This window comes from Pistacia vera, unplaced genomic scaffold (genome assembly GCF_008641045.1).
Source record: "Pistacia vera cultivar Batoury unplaced genomic scaffold, PisVer_v2 Contig182, whole genome shotgun sequence".
In the NCBI taxonomy this organism is placed as follows: domain Eukaryota; kingdom Viridiplantae; phylum Streptophyta; class Magnoliopsida; order Sapindales; family Anacardiaceae; genus Pistacia; species Pistacia vera.
In genome coordinates this window covers 942,494-960,801 of record NW_022195917.1, presented here as the reverse complement: position 1 = coordinate 960,801, position 18,308 = coordinate 942,494, and the positions used below count along the sequence as shown (strand labels likewise).

The 18,308-nt window shown below is 34.8% G+C and overlaps 1 protein-coding gene across 1 annotated transcript; it reads right to left on the bottom strand.

Moving 5' to 3' along the window:
* Positions 1-14,973: 14,973 nt before the first annotated feature.
* Positions 14,974-17,954, bottom strand: LOC116126647 ((E)-beta-farnesene synthase-like). The gene is made up of 7 exons (XM_031412320.1): positions 17,835-17,954; positions 17,012-17,065; positions 16,751-16,902; positions 16,115-16,213; positions 15,711-15,849; positions 15,214-15,459; positions 14,974-15,087 (listed from the first exon to the last, which is right to left on the bottom strand). Exons 1-7 carry the CDS (start codon positions 17,952-17,954, stop codon positions 14,974-14,976), a joined length of 924 nt encoding a protein of 307 aa, XP_031268180.1.
* Between the last annotated feature and the right edge of the window lie 354 nt (positions 17,955-18,308).

Genomic DNA, 18,308 nt, shown 5'->3' with positions numbered 1-18,308 from the left:
TGACTAAAACCAGTAGCAAAAGGGAACTCTAGTTCATTGAATTGAACACTAGAAGTAATGACAATTTTTCCCTCTAAACTAAGACATTTGTACCCTTTATGACTTAAACTATAACCCAGGAAAACACATTTAGAATAATGAAAATTCAACTTGTGTATATGAAAATCCCTCAAAAATGGAAAACAAGCACAACCAAAAATTTTGAACTTAGAATATACAGGAAATCTACTGTAAAGAACCTAATATTGTGACACAAAATCCAAAATTGAGCTAGGCATTCTATTAATAAGAAACACAGCAATATCAAATGCACACCACCAAAAATGCAAAGGCATAGATGCATGGGCTAGTAAGGTCAGGCCTGTTTTGGCTATATGTCTATGCTTCCTTTCACTTCTCCCATTTTGTTGGTGTACATAGGCACAAGAATGTCTAAGCTGGATTCCAGCAGTGGTAAGATAAAGAATTAGACCTTTATATTCTCCTCCTTGGTCAGAGTGTAAGATTTTGAGTTTATAACCAAGTTGTCTCTCAACTAAATGGTGAAATTTGATGAAAGTGGACTGAACTTTAGCTTTGGTTCTTAAGGGAAACATCCAGGTGAACCTACTGTAGTCATCAATGAAATGAATGTAATATTTGAAACCTTCTAAGGAAGCTACTGGTGCTGGTCCCCAAATGTCACTATGAACTATTTCAAGTGGCTGTGAAGCTCTAGAGGTTGAACTAGGAAAGTGATTTCTATGTAGTTTTCCTAATTTACATGCATCACAAAAACCTAATGATGAGACTGGTTCTAAAGGTCTTGGATGAATGTTTGGTAAGATTTTACTTAATACATCAGCATATGGGTGGCCTAAACGATTATGCCAAAGGGACAGTGCATTGTTCCTAGTATTACTAGCCTGAAAAACTGTAGGATGGTTTGTTATAGGATGATGGTGGTATGTGTCAAATTTTCTAATGGCAGCATTGTGAACAAGAAGAGCTTTAGTCATAGCAGAATTTTCATTATCATTCAACATAGAAGCAGGATTTGCATTAACATCAATCATAGAATTTTCATTATCTTTCAACATAGATGTAGAATGTGCATCAGTATCAACCACAAAAGCAATATGCAAAACAGAATTAGAATCAGCTTTGTTCAGACTAGAATAATTATCAAAATCAGAAGTATTATCAGAAATTCTGCTAGAACTATCAACCAAATCAGAGATGTTATTATTATTTGCAGAAATATCAGAAATAGCAGCAGTAGAAACAAACATACCAGACTCAGAATTAACAAGATTTAAACCAGAGTGTTCCAAACATTGTGTTTTATTAATGAAATCAGGAGTACAATCATTTGCATATGAGATAGGACTTTGAGTGCTACAAAGTAATTGTGGATCTTGCATCCTATGATTGTTATTAACTACAGCATTCATTGGACTGCTAATCAGTATATTGCACTTGGCATTAACATCTTGAAAGTTATTCAGAGAACTAATAGACTGAGGCAACCTATGACTATATTGATTATCAGTACCTATTGACTTATTTGAAGACAAAGTATTACAAAACCTATAACTCAAAGCAGCTGACTTTTCTAGACCACCAGAAGTGTAACCAGAGGAGAAGCAAGAAGGTATGTGTAATTGGTACAGACCAGCCTTAAGTCCTCCCTACAGTAACACTGCCTTGGTAGCCTTGTCCTTAACAACACAACAATCAGAGTCAAATTCCACAGTTACTTGATTATCTTTAGTGAATCTAGAAATACTAAAGAGATTTTTAGTTATTCTAGGAACACACAACACATTGCACAAATGTAAACACTTAGAATGAAATGAATTGGGAAATAAAGTGGAACCTATATGAGATATATGGAGAGACTTACCGTTACCAACTTATAGTTGCTCAACTCCATCATAGGGTCTGCTGGAAATTAGTTGAGTAGGATCAGCAGTTACATGGTCAGTAGCTCCTGAATCCATGTACCAGGCTGGATCAACAGGAGCAGTAATTGGGATAGTCATGTGTGTTTGAGGATAATGGTTTGAGGAAGGTGGTTGGTTGGACACAAGAAAAGCTTGGTTAGGAATTGCATTTTGGTAGGAACTTTGCTGACTAGGGACATGAAACCCTTGTTGTTGATGAGTAAAAAATGGTTTGCCTTGCAGATTGGTGTGTTGTTGTTGACTGTGCAAGTTGGAATTTATAGTTGACTGAGATGATGAATCATAGGATCCATTAGTGGGACCAATAATATGCTAACTTCCAGAATGAGAACTATATGGACTGCCAGTATTATCATGCTGCTGATTTCCAAACTGAGGTCCATAAAATCCATTATGAAAAGCTGGACCAGAACCACCTTGTCCTGACATGTTACTTTGAGGAGGTACACCAGTGTAAGTAGAGTTGTAGCGGTGATAACAGTGAGCCGCTGTATGGCCAATCTTGCTGCAAACTTGACAAATAGGCTTGCCTCTGCCATTGTTTCTTCCTCTGCCTCTCCCAAATATAGGTCTGTATGAAGAGTAATAATGGCTTGAATTTCCACCAAAATTTCCAAAGTTTGATCCAGGATCATTCGAACTAAACTGAGGATAACTCTGAGAACCTATGGAAGGATTAGGTAAGCCTTGCAGTTGAGACTGACTATGTGTGACCAAACTAGAAGTACCAGTAGGTGCAGAGGAAACCTTAGCATTGATAGGCAATGAATGTTTACCAGGTAAACCATTTGAATTCTCAAGAGAAGCAACATTAACCGAACCTCTATGAAACTCTATAGAGTTAAACGTATCAAGCCGCAACTCATATTTTTGCAACAAAAACTGAGCCTCTTGTAAAGTAATCAGATCCACCTTAGACTCTACCTTGGAGGTCAGATTGACAACAACAGCATCAAATTCTGGACCTAAACCGTCTAAAATATGTTAAAGAAGATCTTCATCTAAGATCACTTGACCACTCGCAGATAGGCTTTCAGCAATGCCTTTCATTTTCTTAACATACTCATGAATATTCAAATTGCCTTTTTGAGTTATCTAAAGCAAATTCTTCAAATGTAAGGCTCTGGCCTTTGACTCAGTTACAAACTCAGCTTCTAGCTTAAACCATACTTTAGACGCAAACTGACATTTTGCAACAAGAGTGAACATGCACTCAGAAATTGAGCGAGAAGCCAAGTGACAAGAAACTTGTCAGTTCGTTTCCAGTTTACATAAGCTGGATTTAGCTTTTCTTTAGCTAGGGTTTCAGATGCTTTACTATCACTCAACCCAATTGAATAAGAAACAGAGCTAATAAAGGGAGCTGGACAGGGAATTAAACCTGTCAAATGTTCTTCGAGTTCATGAGCTCCTACAGTGAAGAGGACTTGCGATCGCCAGAATCAGTAATTATCAGTGTAGCTATCTCTCGTCAGTTTGGGAGTGATGAAAAAATTGAGAGCTGAGGATTAGCTGAAACATTTTGCATTTTCTCCATTGAAGCTGAGAAGGAAAAACAAAATCAATTGCTTAGATCGTTGCCGTCGACGCTTGTCTCAAGCTCTGATACCATGTGAAATTGAAAAACTAAAAGAGAGAAATTGAAAAATGTGTGAACTTTTCTCTTATTAATTTTAGAGAGAGATACATTTGTTTATATACAGAGGAAGAGAGAAGACTAACAATGAGAGTAAACCCAGCTCAATGATAAACTAAAGAGTAAAGTTTTTCTTCTCAAAAATGATGTCGTTCTCTCTTTTGTGGAGTTGCAGTTTTACAAAAGTGCCCTCTTTTCAGTCTGGCTAACATAGAAGCATGCCTTGTCTTGTTTTACGGGAATAGATTTCACCCCTTTAGGACAATGTCCTGGTGCAAAATAGACTAAAAAATAATGGCAGTCTAACCTTCAAGATACAATAACTTATTGGTTCTACAAGGGTGCACTCTTATATATGAACCCCTATAACAACCATAAAACGAAATCTTTCTAGTATATTTGTGAAAAATAATTTTCTAAAATGTTAAGAGTAAAATCTTGGTCTAAACATTATAGGATTCACCTCATATTTACTATCAAAAACATAGTTGTTGGCCATAAAAATACGCCATAGAACCAACCATAAAATCAAAAGAAACTTTCAAACTATTAAATAAAATAAAACTTTTATTGAATTAAATTGCAAGACTTGATTTACCAGAAATCGACATAGCACCCGATTCCCTTTCGGTTTTTTCAATTTTTTGGCTCATACGAAATCTCGATATTGAGAAAATTATAGACTTTCTTTTTGAAGCATTTTCTTCATCATCTATCCTTGACTAAGTTTGGGAAGATAACATGTTAAAATGTCTTTAGAATCTATGCCTAGATTTATCGGACACTAACATAGCACCCAATTCTCTTTGGAATTTTAGATTTTTTGGCCAATAAAAAATCTCAATATTAGGGAAATTGTGGACTTTTTTCGAAGTGTTGTCTTCACCATCTATCCTCTGTTGAGGTGGGGAAGATAATGTATCTAAGTCTCTCGAGAATTTATGCCTAAATTCTTTAGAAATCGTGAGAGCATTGTATTCCCTTTGGTTTTTCCGATTTTTAGCTTGAAACAAATCCCGATTGTGGGGAAACTGTGGACTTTTTCAAAGTGTTTTCTTCCCCATTTATCCTTCACTTAGCAGGGGAAGATAACATGTCTAAGCATCCTTAGAATATGTGCTTAGATTTTTCAAAAACTAATATAGCACCCTATTCCCTTTGATTTTCTGATTTTCGTTCTGTAATGGATCTTGATTGTGGGGCAATTGTGGATTTTTTTTTCAGCTTTTTCTTCACCATAGATCCTTCGCTAAGGTGGAGAAGATAATGCATTTGAATGTCTTTAGAATTTGTGCCAAGATTTTCTGAAAACTGATATAGCTCTATTCCCTTTGGTTTTTTTTTTTTTTTTTTTTTGTCTATGAGAAATCTCGATTGCGGGGAAATCATAGATATTTTTCTAAGAGTTTTCTTCACCATTTATCCTACAGTAAGGTGGGGAAGATAATGTGTCTCAACATCTCGCGAATTTGTGCCCATATTTTTCAGAAACTGACATAGCATCCTATTCCCTCCGATATTTCTAAATTTATGCCTTTGAGAATTCTCAATTGTGGAGAAATCGTGGACTTTTTTTTCGAAGCGTTTTCTTCACCATTTATCTATCATTGAGGTGGGAAATGTTGACCAGTGAGAGTCAAAAGGAAAATGCAGCTTCTTTAGAATACACTGTCGTTTGGCTATTTACACTTAAGTCCAATACGCTGTCGTTTCTGTTTTCTTCTTACTAAGTGTAGTTTTAGCAGCATAACAAAAGAGTAAAGGTGCTTCGTATATATATATGTAATCTGTTTCAGTTTTCTCTTCAATTAATGAGAAGAATAGACTTAATTTTCAGCTCACTAAATCCTCTGTCACACAACATTTCTTTTTTCTCAACTGCTTTGCTTTTCTTTATATGGTATCAGAGCTACTAACTTGTGTCAATGGCGAATTCCTTCAGCTCCATCAATAATTGTGACGAAATGTTAAAGCAATCTTCTAATCGCATTGCTTCGGCTTCAGCTATTAGCTTACAAGTCATAAATCCAAAGCTTACTCAGAACAATTATCGTTTATGGAGCTCCCAAGTTTTGTCTACCGTTGGTTCACACGAACTCGAAGAACATCTTTTCGGTAGAGTTTCCTGTCCTTCACCTTTGTTAATTTTTTATTCTACTATTAAACAAGAGTTAGGTCAAGTTGGTAATACAGTAAGAGCGAGTAGTGTTTCGATAGATGAAAAATTGAATCCTGCCTACATAATGTGGAAAAGAACTGATAAGTTCCTAGTGAGTTGGCTCTTAGCGTCAATCTCAGAAAGTATGTTTGGATTTGTGTCGAAATGTAGAACCTCTACTGAGATATGGTTTGCCCTAGAAAATGAATTCATTACTAATTCTAAAGCTAAAGCTTTGCACCTCAAAAACCTACTTTAGACAACACAAAAAGGCAATCTAAGTGTAGGTTACTATATTAAGAAGATGAAAGAGATAACATAAAGTTTATTTGCCAGTGGTTTAATAATAGCTGATGAGGATATTTTACAGTATGTCCTGGATGGACTTGGTCCTGAATTTGATGCAATATTAGTAAACCTCACTTCCAGAATTGAGTCAAAATTTGACTCAGTTACACTTCAGGAAGCCCAATTTTTACTTCAAAAGTATGAAATTCGACTAGAGAAATTCAATTCAGTCGATTTGTATAACTGTTCAGCTCACCTTGCCTCAACTGGTAATCCTAACAACAACAATAGTATCCCTTCAAAAACTGATACTACAAGTCACCAACCTGATAAAGTTTCTGTTTACAATGGTATACCCTCTCTAATATCTCTAGGTAATCCCAATTATCCCTAACTTCCTGTTATACCTACATCTCACCCTCAAACCTATAGTCTTCATGTGTATAACAATCAGCCTTCTGGAAGTGGAGGAACATTTTATGGCCGAGGAAGGGGCAGAGGTACTGGAAGAGGAGGACTCATCTGCCAATTGTGTAATAAAGCAGGACACTCAGCAGGCCAATGCTATCACAGATACAATTCTGCTTATACAGGCATGGTACAATCTCTAGTTGGAAATGTGTCACAGTAGCCTATCTCTTACTATGAGGAACTGTCTTATTAGCCACATAGTGCACACTTTTATAGTGGTCAACCACATAATGCACACTCTTATGGTTCTTCCTTTAACACTGTTGGTTCCCAATTTGGTACTACTGGTTCAAATTTTCCACAGCTTGGCTCCGCTGGTTCACAAATTAGTGCTCCTAGTTCACAGTTTGGTTCTACAGGAACTGTTCATCATCAACTGGATGGTTCTTCACAAACCTCACAGTTTGGTATGCAAGGTTCTAGCACTATGAGTAATGCTACCTTTGGAGTTCCTAGTCAACAGTTTCATAGTCAGAATCAAGCTCACTTTGCAGCTGCTGGTTCTCAAGGTTTTATTGGGACAACTTTTGTTGCACCTGCTCCTAATCATCACTACAACACCTTTATACAACACTCTTTACCATCAAATCAAAAAATTGCACTTGCTACATCATTAACCCCAATTGATCCATTGTGATATATGGACTCCAGAGCTACGGATCATGTCACTACAGACCTGCATCATCTGAATACCAGTAAGAACTACAGTGGAGGTGATCAACTTCAGGTTGGCAATGGTGAGTATCTAAAAATATCCCATACTGGTCATACCTTTATGCCTAGCAATTTACATACTAAATGTTTGCATCTTAAAAACATCTTGTGCGTTCCCAAAATCACAAAGAATTTACTTAGCATTTCTAAATTCACTAAATATAACAATGTTATAGTGGAATTTGATGCTCACTGTTGTGTTGTCAAGGACAAATCCACCGGAGCAATACTACTGCAAGGGGACCTTAAGGGTGGCCCGTACCAACTAAATGCCTTCTCCATCCCGCCTTCCTTCATACCTCACATGTCCTCAACTGACCAACATAGTACACAGCCCTTTCAACTTGCCTGTGTCAACTCTGTTAATCATTCTGAATCTCGTCCATCTGATGGGAAAATTAGGCTCAATTCTTGTAATAAAATAGGTTGTTCTAGCAGTAGTCTGTCTGATGTCAACCCTACTGTGTCTGATGTTAGTCCTGATGTTACTGTTAGTTCATATGCTTTTGTTAGTTCTAGTATTAGTAACTACACTTCACTTGCTGATAATAAAAGTGCTGAAAATAACACAATTTGTGATAACATCTCAAAATGTATTACTTCTTGCATTGATAATAAAATTGATTTTGTTTCTTATTTGAGTAACATTAATACTTGTACTGAAGATTCTATGTCTGATTTGAGTAACACTAATATTTGTATTGAAAATTCTGTTTCTGATTTGAGTAACACTAATACTTGTACTGAAACTGTCTTTTCTGCTTCTGATTTGCATTGTTTAACTACAAAATTGCATGCCACTGATATTATGGTTTGGCACAAACGTTTGGGGCATCCACACTCCAAAGTGCAACATCAAATTTAACCACTTTGCAACCTAAATTTCCTTTTAAAACTAAACACTTCTCTGAACCAACTTCACATTTTGTGATGCCTACAAATTAGGCAAGCTACATCAAAACAGTTTTCCAATTTCTCACTCACATGCCATTTCTCCCTTGGAATTAATACACAGTGATGTTTGGGGTCCTGCCCCTTGTCCTTCTAGTGAAGGATTTAAATACTATGTTCAGTTCCTAGATGATTATAGCCGTTTTACATGGTTGTTTCCTCTCAAAACCTAGGTTGAAGTACGGTCTATATTTATTAAGTTTCATCACCTTGCTGAAAGGAAATTTGGATGCAAGATTAAGTACTTGCAATCTGATCAAGGTGGTGAATACAAAGCCCTTCTCCCATACTTAGTTGAGCAAGGAATTCAGGTTAGGTATTCTTGTTCTTATGTATATCAACAAAATGGTAGGAGTGAGAGAAAACATAGGCACATTGTAGAATCAGGACTTACCTTGCTTACTCGTGCTTCTATGCCTTTGTCGTATTGGTGGCTTGCTTTTGAAACAATTGTTTATCTAATTAATAGAATGCCTACTGCTGTACTCCAGAATATCTCTCCATATCAAACTTTATTTCATCAGGTTCCTGTTTATGAAAGCTTAAGAGTATTTGGTTGTTCTTGTTTTTCTTATCTTAGGAGTTTTAGCAAACATAAATTTGATTTCCATTCAACAAAGTGTACTTTTGTAGGATATAGCTTAATACATAAAGGGTACAAGTGCTTAAAACCTGATGGACAACTTGTAATGACCCCTAATGTTTAATTTAATGAGTTTGAATTTCCTTTTGCCACCAGTGGTTCAGCCTTTTCTTCAAAAGCTCAGTCTTCTTCTGCTTCACCTCAACCATGTGTCCTTGACACTCCTTGCCATACTTCTGTTTTGTCATTTCCCTTTGTGTTTACTCAACCTACTACTACTAAACCTTCAGCTCAACCTAAAACTTCCACTCAATCAACTACTACTAAACCTTCAGTTCAATCAACTGCCACTAAAACTTCAGCTCAACCTACTGTCATTAAATTCTTTGCTGCCCCTAATTCCTCTGTAGTATCTTGCTCCCTGGACAACTCCAGTTCTGACAATGCAGCAGTTGGTAAAAATCCTTATAATTTTGTTAATTCTCATATTGATTACTGTGATAATTACTCTACTAATTCTAGTGATCAAAGCACTTCAAACAATACATTTAAATCTTCTTCTCCACACACATTTACACCAGCTATGCCACACATATCTCCATCACTAATCAATTACTCACCAAATGACACATCAAACTCTTCTCAATCACATACTGTCTCACTACCTATTGTAGCTCCAATCACCTGTCCACTTGTTGTTGATCTTACCTCCTCTCGGTTTCTTGGTAGTTCAGCTGATTCTAGTCTTGTCAGAACATGTGTTCCTCCTGTTCCTCACACCGTTTCAACACCAGTTAACACTCATCCTATGGTCACAAGAGCTAAGTCATCTGCTCAATTACAATCTGTCCCTCATGATCAAGATAGTATGCACATAGCATACCTAGTTGATGGGTCTGAAACTGTTGAATCAAAACCAATTTCAGTGTTTGAAGCACTTAGCAGTAACAATTGGAAGGCAGCAATGAAATATGAATATGATGCCCTTGTTCTTAACAAAACCTGGACCCTTGTTCCACCATCACCCGATATGAATATAGTTGGGAATAAATGGGTTTTTCGAGTCAAATATAATGTGGATGGCTCTCTGCAGAAGTATAAGGTAAGATTGGTTGCTAAGGGATTCCAACAAACCCTTGGACTGGATTATTTTGAAATTTTCAGTCCAGTAATTAAACCCTCCACCATTAGAATTATCTTGACACTTGTAGTCACAAAAGGGTAGGATGTGCAGCAAATTGATGTCAACAATACGTTTTTGAATGGGGTGTTAACTAAAACTGTGTATATGAAGCAACCTCCTGGATTTGAGGACCAATCCTTTTCCACATGTTGTTTGCAAAAATTAATAAGGCACTTTATGGCCTTAAGCAAGTCCCAAGAGCCTGATTTGATAAGTTGAAAACAACTCTTCAACTTAAAGGATTCAAAAATTCAGTTTCAGATTCAAGCTTATTTAGCCTCCAATAGAATTCAGGTTCTACTTATATTCTGGTGTATGTCGATGATATATTGATTACTAGTTCAGATGGAGAATTTATGAGCAACTTGTGAGAAATCTTAATGATGATTTTGCTCTAAAAACTCTTGGGTCACTTAAGTATTTTCTCGGGCTGGAAGCAACAAGAACACAGGCTGGTCTTCATCTCAAACAGTCCAAGTATGTTTCAGATCTTCTCATCAAAACCAAAATGATGGAAGCACATTCTTGTCCTACACCCAAGACTGTTGGAGTTAAATTGAGTTCTAATGACAATGAACTATTCCAAAACCCCAACCTATATAGAAGCACTGTAGGAGCACTCCAATATTTAACGCTTACTAGACCCAACATCAGCTTTACTGTGAACAAGTTGAGTCAGTTTTTACAGGCTCCAGTGAATTTCAATGGCAAGCTTGCAAAAGCGTTTTAAGGTACATCAAAGGAACTATAGACTATGGACTATTGTTCAAACCAGCAAATGCACTACATATAGAGTGTTATGCAGATGTTGATTGGGGTGGAAATCTTGAAGATAGAAGGTCCACAAGTGGATATTGTGTCTACCTAGGACCAAACTTGATACAATGGAGCTTTAGGAAACAAAAGGTTGTTGCACTCTCCTCTACCGAAGCTGAATATAGGGCTTTAGTTCATACAGCAACAGAAGTATGCTGGTTGGAAAGTATGTTTCATGAACTAGGACTGAATTTTCACACTGTTCCAGTCATTTGGTGTGACAATGTTAGTGCTGGACCGCTTGCATCAAATCCTGTGTTTCATGCCAGAACCAAACACATTGAGATTGATGCTCAATATATTAGAGAGCAAGTATTAGCAAAAAAGGTAGCAATTCAGTATGTCCCATCCAAGTTACAAATAGCTGATGTTCTTACGAAAGCATTATCAGCTGCTCATTTTACTGAACTAAGAGCCAAACTGAATGTAACTCATTCTGGTGAAAACTACATTTGATGATTACTGAGATGAACTGCTCTATTGTGTGTATTGCTGAGTTGTAGTGCAGAACTGTTTTGTTGTGTGTGTTGCTGAATTATGAAATCCTGTAGAACTGCTCTGTTGTGTTTGTTGCTGAGATGTGGTGCAGAATTGTTTAAAAAATTGCATTTGATGATTACTGAGATGAGCTGCTATGAGCTGCTCTGTTGTGTGTATTGCTGAGTTGTGGTGCATAACTCTTTTGTTGTGTGTGTTGCTGAATTATGAAATGGTGCAGAACTACTTTGTTGTGTGTGTTGCTGAGTTGTGAAATCATGCAGGAGCTACTGTGTTGGTAGTTAATTTGGGTTGAAAATTCATAGTTTGTGAACTGGTGTATAAACTATCCTTTCATATGCATTGTGATCTGTTGTGGAAGAATGCAGAAGATGTTATGTTGGTAGTTAGTCTAAATGTAGAAGATGTTATGATTGGTAGTTGGTCTAAATGCAAAGGTTACTGTGTTGGTAGTTGGATTGAATGGAGAGGCTATTGTGTTGATAGTTGGATTGAATGCAAAAGTTCTTAAAGATTACTGTGTTGACAGTTAGATTGAATAAATGAATAAGAATTGTTTACAGTGAAGTTGTCTCAGAAATGTTGATAGTAAAGTTGTTTGCAGGCAAAAGTTCTTAAAGATTATTGTGTTGACAGTTAGATTGAATAACCAAATAAGAATTGTTACGGTGAAATTATCTCAGAAATGTTGATAGTAAATTTGTTTGCAATTCAGAAATTGGTCATTCGTTTCTTGAGGAAATTGTGAAAGTTTGCAGAAGAAATTATGAAAGTTTGCAGAGTGTTATGTAAAATGATGTAGAAATTTGCAGAGTATTATGTAGATGGACTGTTTCTTGGTTTTTTAAGTCTTTTGAAGGTACTATGAGAATTGTTGTCAATTTGTTTAAGAAATGTTGGAGAAGCAGAAATAGCACTTGTGGTGAAAATGTTGCAGAAGTAGGGCTTAAATGACACAGAAAACCTTCCTTGACTCCTATGTGGTCTGGTTTGAGGGGGAATGTTGACCAATGAGAGTCAAAAGGAAAATGCAGCTTCTTTAGAATAAGCTTCCGTTTGGCTGTTTACACTTAAGTCCAATACGCTGTCATTTTTGTTTTCTTCTTACTAAGTGCAGTTTTAGCAGCAAAACAAAAGAGTAAAGCTGCTTTGTATATATATAATCTGTTTCAGTTTTCTCTTCAATTAATGAGAAGAATAGACTCAATTTTCAACTCACTAAATCCTCTGTCACATGACATTTCTCTTTTCTCAACTGCTTTGCTTTTCTTTATAGGAAAGACAACGTGTCTGAGTGTCCCTAGAAATTGTGCCCAAATATTTCATAAATCGGCATAGCATCCTATTCCTTTTGAATTTTCCAATTTTTTATCCATAAGAAACCTCAATTGTGCGGAAATCTTGGATTTCTTTCCTAGCATTTTCTTCATCATTAATCATCTGCTAAGGTGGGAAGATAATGTCGCTATGTCTCTAGAGAAACTGTGCCTAGATTTTTTGGAAACCGACAAGGCACCCTATTCCTTTCGGCATTCCGATATTTGGCTTGTAAGAAATCACGATTGTGGGGAAATTGTGAAATTTTGTCTCAGCGTTTTTTTCACCATCTACGTCTAAGGTGGGGAGGGTAACATTCCTAAGTGTCTCACTTTTGGGGAAATTGTTTACATTTTTTGAATCATTTCCTTCACTTGTACTTGTGAGTTTTCCCAAATGTGGAGAACATTTGCAGATTTACTTACCTTTAAGGACACCGCTCATTCTCCTTGTCTACTAGTTATCTCACTCTCGAGTGAACCCACTATCACACGAGGTCCCTCTGTGTGGACACTTGACAAGACACCTAAAGACGGATCAGATCTACTCTAATACCACTGTCATGGGCTAGAAGTTTCACACCTAAAAGGTTAACCCATTAGGTGGAGAGACTCCCGTCTTATAAGCCTAAGACCTCTCCAATGCACTTCCGATGTAGGATCCGTGACAAGGCATCCCAAATTAATATAACAAGAAAAATAATATAAACACTATGTCATGACCGATGACTGCAATAATGAAATATTGCACCTGGCCATGGCCAAGACGTCAACATTATAGATGTCAATTGTAACTTTGAATGATCAAAGAGTAATACTACACTTACAAAGAAATTTTACAAAAATCTCCATATAAAGTGATATGACAAAAAATGAATGGAATAGTGAATTTAATAAGTTTGACTTTTTGTTTCACTCTTCTATTCATTTTTTGTCACCTCACTTTGTATGGAAATCTTTGTAAAATTTCTTTGTAAGTATAGTATTATTGATGATTAAAATATTATTCAATCAAAAGTTTGAACAAGTAAAACGTCTTCTCAACTCCCGAGTCCAAAATTTCCTTCTAAATTAATTAATTTCCTTACACGCATTTCTAAAACTCCTATGATCGAAAATTAATTAATTTTTTTTCATGAATTCCTGATTAAATATTGTTATGATCGTGAAAATTAAAAGGAATTCGATTAGATAGTACTGTATGGTAATCATGCAACATTCAATAGAAGTTTCTATTAAAGATTTAAAAAAAAAAAAAAAAAAAAAAACCTAAACTTCATGATGTAGTATTACTATTTTCTAAATAATTTCTCCTTAAACATTAGTTTAATTTTTTTTTTAAGTAAAACTCATTTATCATTATTATAACATATATATCAGAAAAGATTTAAAAAATAAAAAAATCTCTCTGGTTCTAATGCAATTGTAACTCTGTTTTGTGTAATAGTGTTTGTACACGCTCTAATTTCAGGCCAACTTTTTCAGATCAATCCAAAATAAATAGAACTTTTTGTTTTGTATGGATTTAAGATCACTATACTTCTTGGCTTTTGATTTTTATTAGAGTATAAATTTGTGAACATGTTTTTTAGTTCAACTATGTTTCTTTGATTTTGATTTTTATAGGAGTATAATTTATCAAATTCTTTTCTTTAATTCAGTTAAGTGTATGGAATGGTGTGTCCAAAAGAAGAGAAAAAACCGTCATCCATGTAAAGTTTGTATACACGAAAACAACATTTTTACTCGTAATTAAAATACTATAAAAATTAAAACAATATGTTTTGATGGTAAAAGAAAAAAAAAAAAATTAATATTAGCAGTTAGATTATGGAACTGTTATGTGTTTTTGGATAAAAAAATTATGAAAAAAATAGATAAACTGAGGATCCACATATATACAATTTGTTTTATTTTACATTTTAACTTTTAAATTCAAATCACACACATACTGTATATAGTTCGATTTCATATTACACTTCTGAATTCTTAACATATTCATGTGGAAATATATACATACCCAAAAAAATAATATTGTCCAAATCCATTTATTTATAGAGACATATTATTGAAATAAAATATAATATCATATTATAATATTCAATAATATCTAATACAGCACAACTTAAGATGCTCTTACTCCATTCGAAAAGGGATGGGAAGAGTTTATTTTTATTCCGGACTAAAGTTTACCAGCTTTATTCACATTAACAGTAATAGAAGTAGAGACTTCAAAGTATTGGGTCCCTGTGCAATGAGGCAACATGATCTTTAACTTTGGTGGCATCACTAAAGGCATCAATATCACGATCATCCTTGTACATAAATTCCATTGTGCGACAAAAATTGAGAATCCCTTCAAGTTGAGGCAGTGGCACAGCAGTTGGTTTGAGCATGGCCTCATTCACATCTTTCAAGCGTCCGCAACTTGTTTAAGAAGAAACTCAACAGCCACATCTTCAGAAACGCCATGCTGCTTCATGTAGCATTCAACAGCTGAGGGAACATGTCCTCTCTTTTGCTCAAACTAATTCATATATAATATATGAACACTGTTAGATAATTAATGTGAAATATTATCCAAAATATATAACTTAATTTGGTAAACATAAACAATTAATTATTGAGCATTTTTTATTATTCATATTCATACCCTGTGAGACGCTTTGTCATCCAAGAGTCTGGCGATACGATCTGCTGCTCTTATAATCTTATGATCACAGCAAAACCAATCAAAATCCTCTTTAGTTGCACACATGGCTAAGAAGATCATCGCTATCGTCAATCGGCAGCTACCAGTTTCCAGTGCAACTGTCATATATTCATCAAATGTACTTGGAAAATGCCCTTTATTGAACCATATGGCTTCAGCAAAATATGCTTCGACCACTCTTTGCAGCTAAGGACAATATAATCAAACTCGATATTAATAACCTTACCCAAGAAAGTAAAAACAAAATTTAAATATAAAGTGACATTCTAATCATGTCCTTTCAATGAATAGAGGTAGATAATTTTTCTTACAGCAAGACAATTTTTGTTGTCTATTATAGCTGTTACTGTACCCATTTTAAAGTTCAAATCTGAGAAAATTTATTCATGTTATGCGTAAAACCACACGAAGGGCAATGATTAATATATATTACCTACCATCATTTTTGGACAATCTACGCAGTATGCTCTTCCTTCCTTACTCATATCTTCCTCCATTTCAGCGAAAAAATCTAAGAGTGACTTATAAATAAATTTCATGTAATCTGGAAGCATATCTATGGCGCCAATGTCCCATCTGAAAGTCAACTAACCATTCACATTCCTTATGAAAATTGAAGCCAGAATTTGAAAATTAAAATGATTATAAATATAAAATTTCTAAATCTATTATGAAATTCAGACGGTTCACTTTAAGCTGTATGCAATATGTCTTTAATTAACCTTCTGATTGCTCTGTTAAAAGTGTAAGTTCTTCAAGGGTACCATAGGAATCGTACGTATAATCCAAGACAATTTGAAGACAAAAAACTTTCGTCATTTTCTTTATGCCATCAGCGTACTGTGGCTCAAAGATCATTCCCAAGATCCAAAAATATTCTTCCACCATTCGGTCTCTAATATATGGCAGCTTTGTAATCAATTCTATATTTTTCCGGCACCTGAAATTATACAGCTTCATTTATATCATAACCAATATCGTATTACCGTAATTACAAAAACTGAAAAAAAAAAAAAAAAAAAAAAAAAGGCTTCCTCTTTACAAGTTAGTATAGGCAATTAATATAAAATTAATGAACAGGGAAAAATATATAACTCGTTTTTCACCATATATACGATTATGATTGTTGATAACTTCACTAATATTCTAAAACTTTTCATTTTAGTTTAGTTTTTTTTTTTTTTTTGGCGGGGGGGTGGGTGTGAACAACCTTGAAAAATATACTAATAAATAAAAATAAAGTTGTAAATCAATTTGTGATGTAATTGAAAATATGAACTTACTTAAGATGTCACTGAGTTGCTTCTGGTCCTCACTTGTAGTATGTTATAGTCCAACTTCGCAAATTTAGCAAAGTTTTATTGTGAAATTATGTCTTGCATAGTGGACAAGAAAAATCTTGCCTCATACCTTGGTACGCTCTGCGGATAGGAAATTTCAAAGTATGATTTATTCTTTCTGCCAGGTGACGGCTTACACGAGATGCCATTGACTTAAGCTGGGTGGCTGTAAAAGCGAGGGCTTCATCCGAATATCTTCGCTGTGAATAGCAAAGTGTGCTGCCTCATGCAAATTTAGAATTCCTTGAACATCATTAATCAAGGATGACTTGAATTTCCTATCATCATCCTTAACTTTTCAAATACAGCTGCTCACAACAACGACCTTCAATTAGATATCTTATATTTCATTAATTTCATGAGTGAGTATTATGAATATATTGACATAGTTGACTTACCACAGGAAACCTTAGAAGAAGTCGAAAATACACTGAAACAGTGTGGAGATCATTCTAATGATCAATCTCACAATCATTATAAATTTTTTGCAAAGCATCTTCTATCTCTTATTCAAAGTTATAAGCCAAACATATTTTTGTAATGTATCAATCAAGTTCAATTTCTGTACTGGTGCATCTGTAGTATTCATTATCATCCTCTTTACATATTCTTTTAGTTGCTCATATTCTTCTTGAGTTGTAGGATCAATTTTCTGCAAAAATATTAAAATTAAATATATATATATATATATATATAATTATCATAATTATACATTAAAAGTGTAACAGTCTTATATCAAAATTAAAGTTGCAATAACTAAAAAAGATAAATTAATGTTGCCAGCCACCGTACGGCTATGCATGTAAATAAATTTCAATTTATCCCTATATATATATATTTCAATCCACTTAGTAATTGCATGCATACTCTTGTTTACATGTATCTACGTAACCGAGAGAATCAAAAGTTTAGTTATGTTGCATGTGAATTCGTTGTATTAAGGTTTACAAATACATTTAAAAAAAAAATAATGAATGCACGTACAGATAAAATATATTTCTATAGAATGTATATATATATACTTATATACATATTTAATTGTTTTTAGGTGGTACTATATAACACTTACTAGTATATTAAATCATAGAGGATCATATTAGCAGTTAGTTTTTGTTTTTTTCTCACACCTGAGAATTTTCTATATTAATACTGTAAACTTCTTCATGAGTGAGATTTCTTTACACGCAGAAAATGAATCTTATATATGATGCGTTTCTTTACCTTGAATTCAGAATCATCTTTGAGGAACTGGTCTCCCCATATCGTGGGATGGAAATTAGCAATGGGACGAATGGGTTTTGGTGGTGAAGTTGCAGCTGCTAAAACCTGAGTAGAAGACATATTTTCCTTTCAATTAATCGCAGTTTTTATCTGTAAATGTGAGTTTTTCCTAATGCGATCATACTCTTATATAGGAAAGCTAAGTTCATGCACCGCCACACCGCACATCCGAAAGCCGTTTTAAATTTAATAACCATGAAAAATGAATAAATTAGAAAATTCTTCTTCAATTAGTTTCTAGCTAGCTAGCACTGTTATAAGTAGGAAGTGCCAAGCGGCAACTGTACAGAATAATTAATTAGTTTTTACTCACATTCAACTTGTCCAATGTTTTTGTCTCTTAAATACAAAGTGAGCTACTATATGTTTATGCGCTAATAACTAAGAAACCCCTGTAGTTTGTCAGTCTTCTTA

Excerpts from the sequence above, each read along its gene's own strand:
- LOC116126647 (XM_031412320.1), bottom strand. The coding sequence starts at position 17,954 with ATGTCTTCTACTCAGGTTTTAGCAGCTGCAACTTCACCACCAAAACCC. Across the intron at positions 15,460-15,710 it reads TAGATTGTCCAAAAATGATG|CTGCAAAGAGTGGTCGAAGC; the intron begins GTAGGTAATATA and ends TATTGTCCTTAG. Across the intron at positions 15,088-15,213 it reads ATGACAAAGCGTCTCACAGG|TTTGAGCAAAAGAGAGGACA; the intron begins GTATGAATATGA and ends TATATGAATTAG.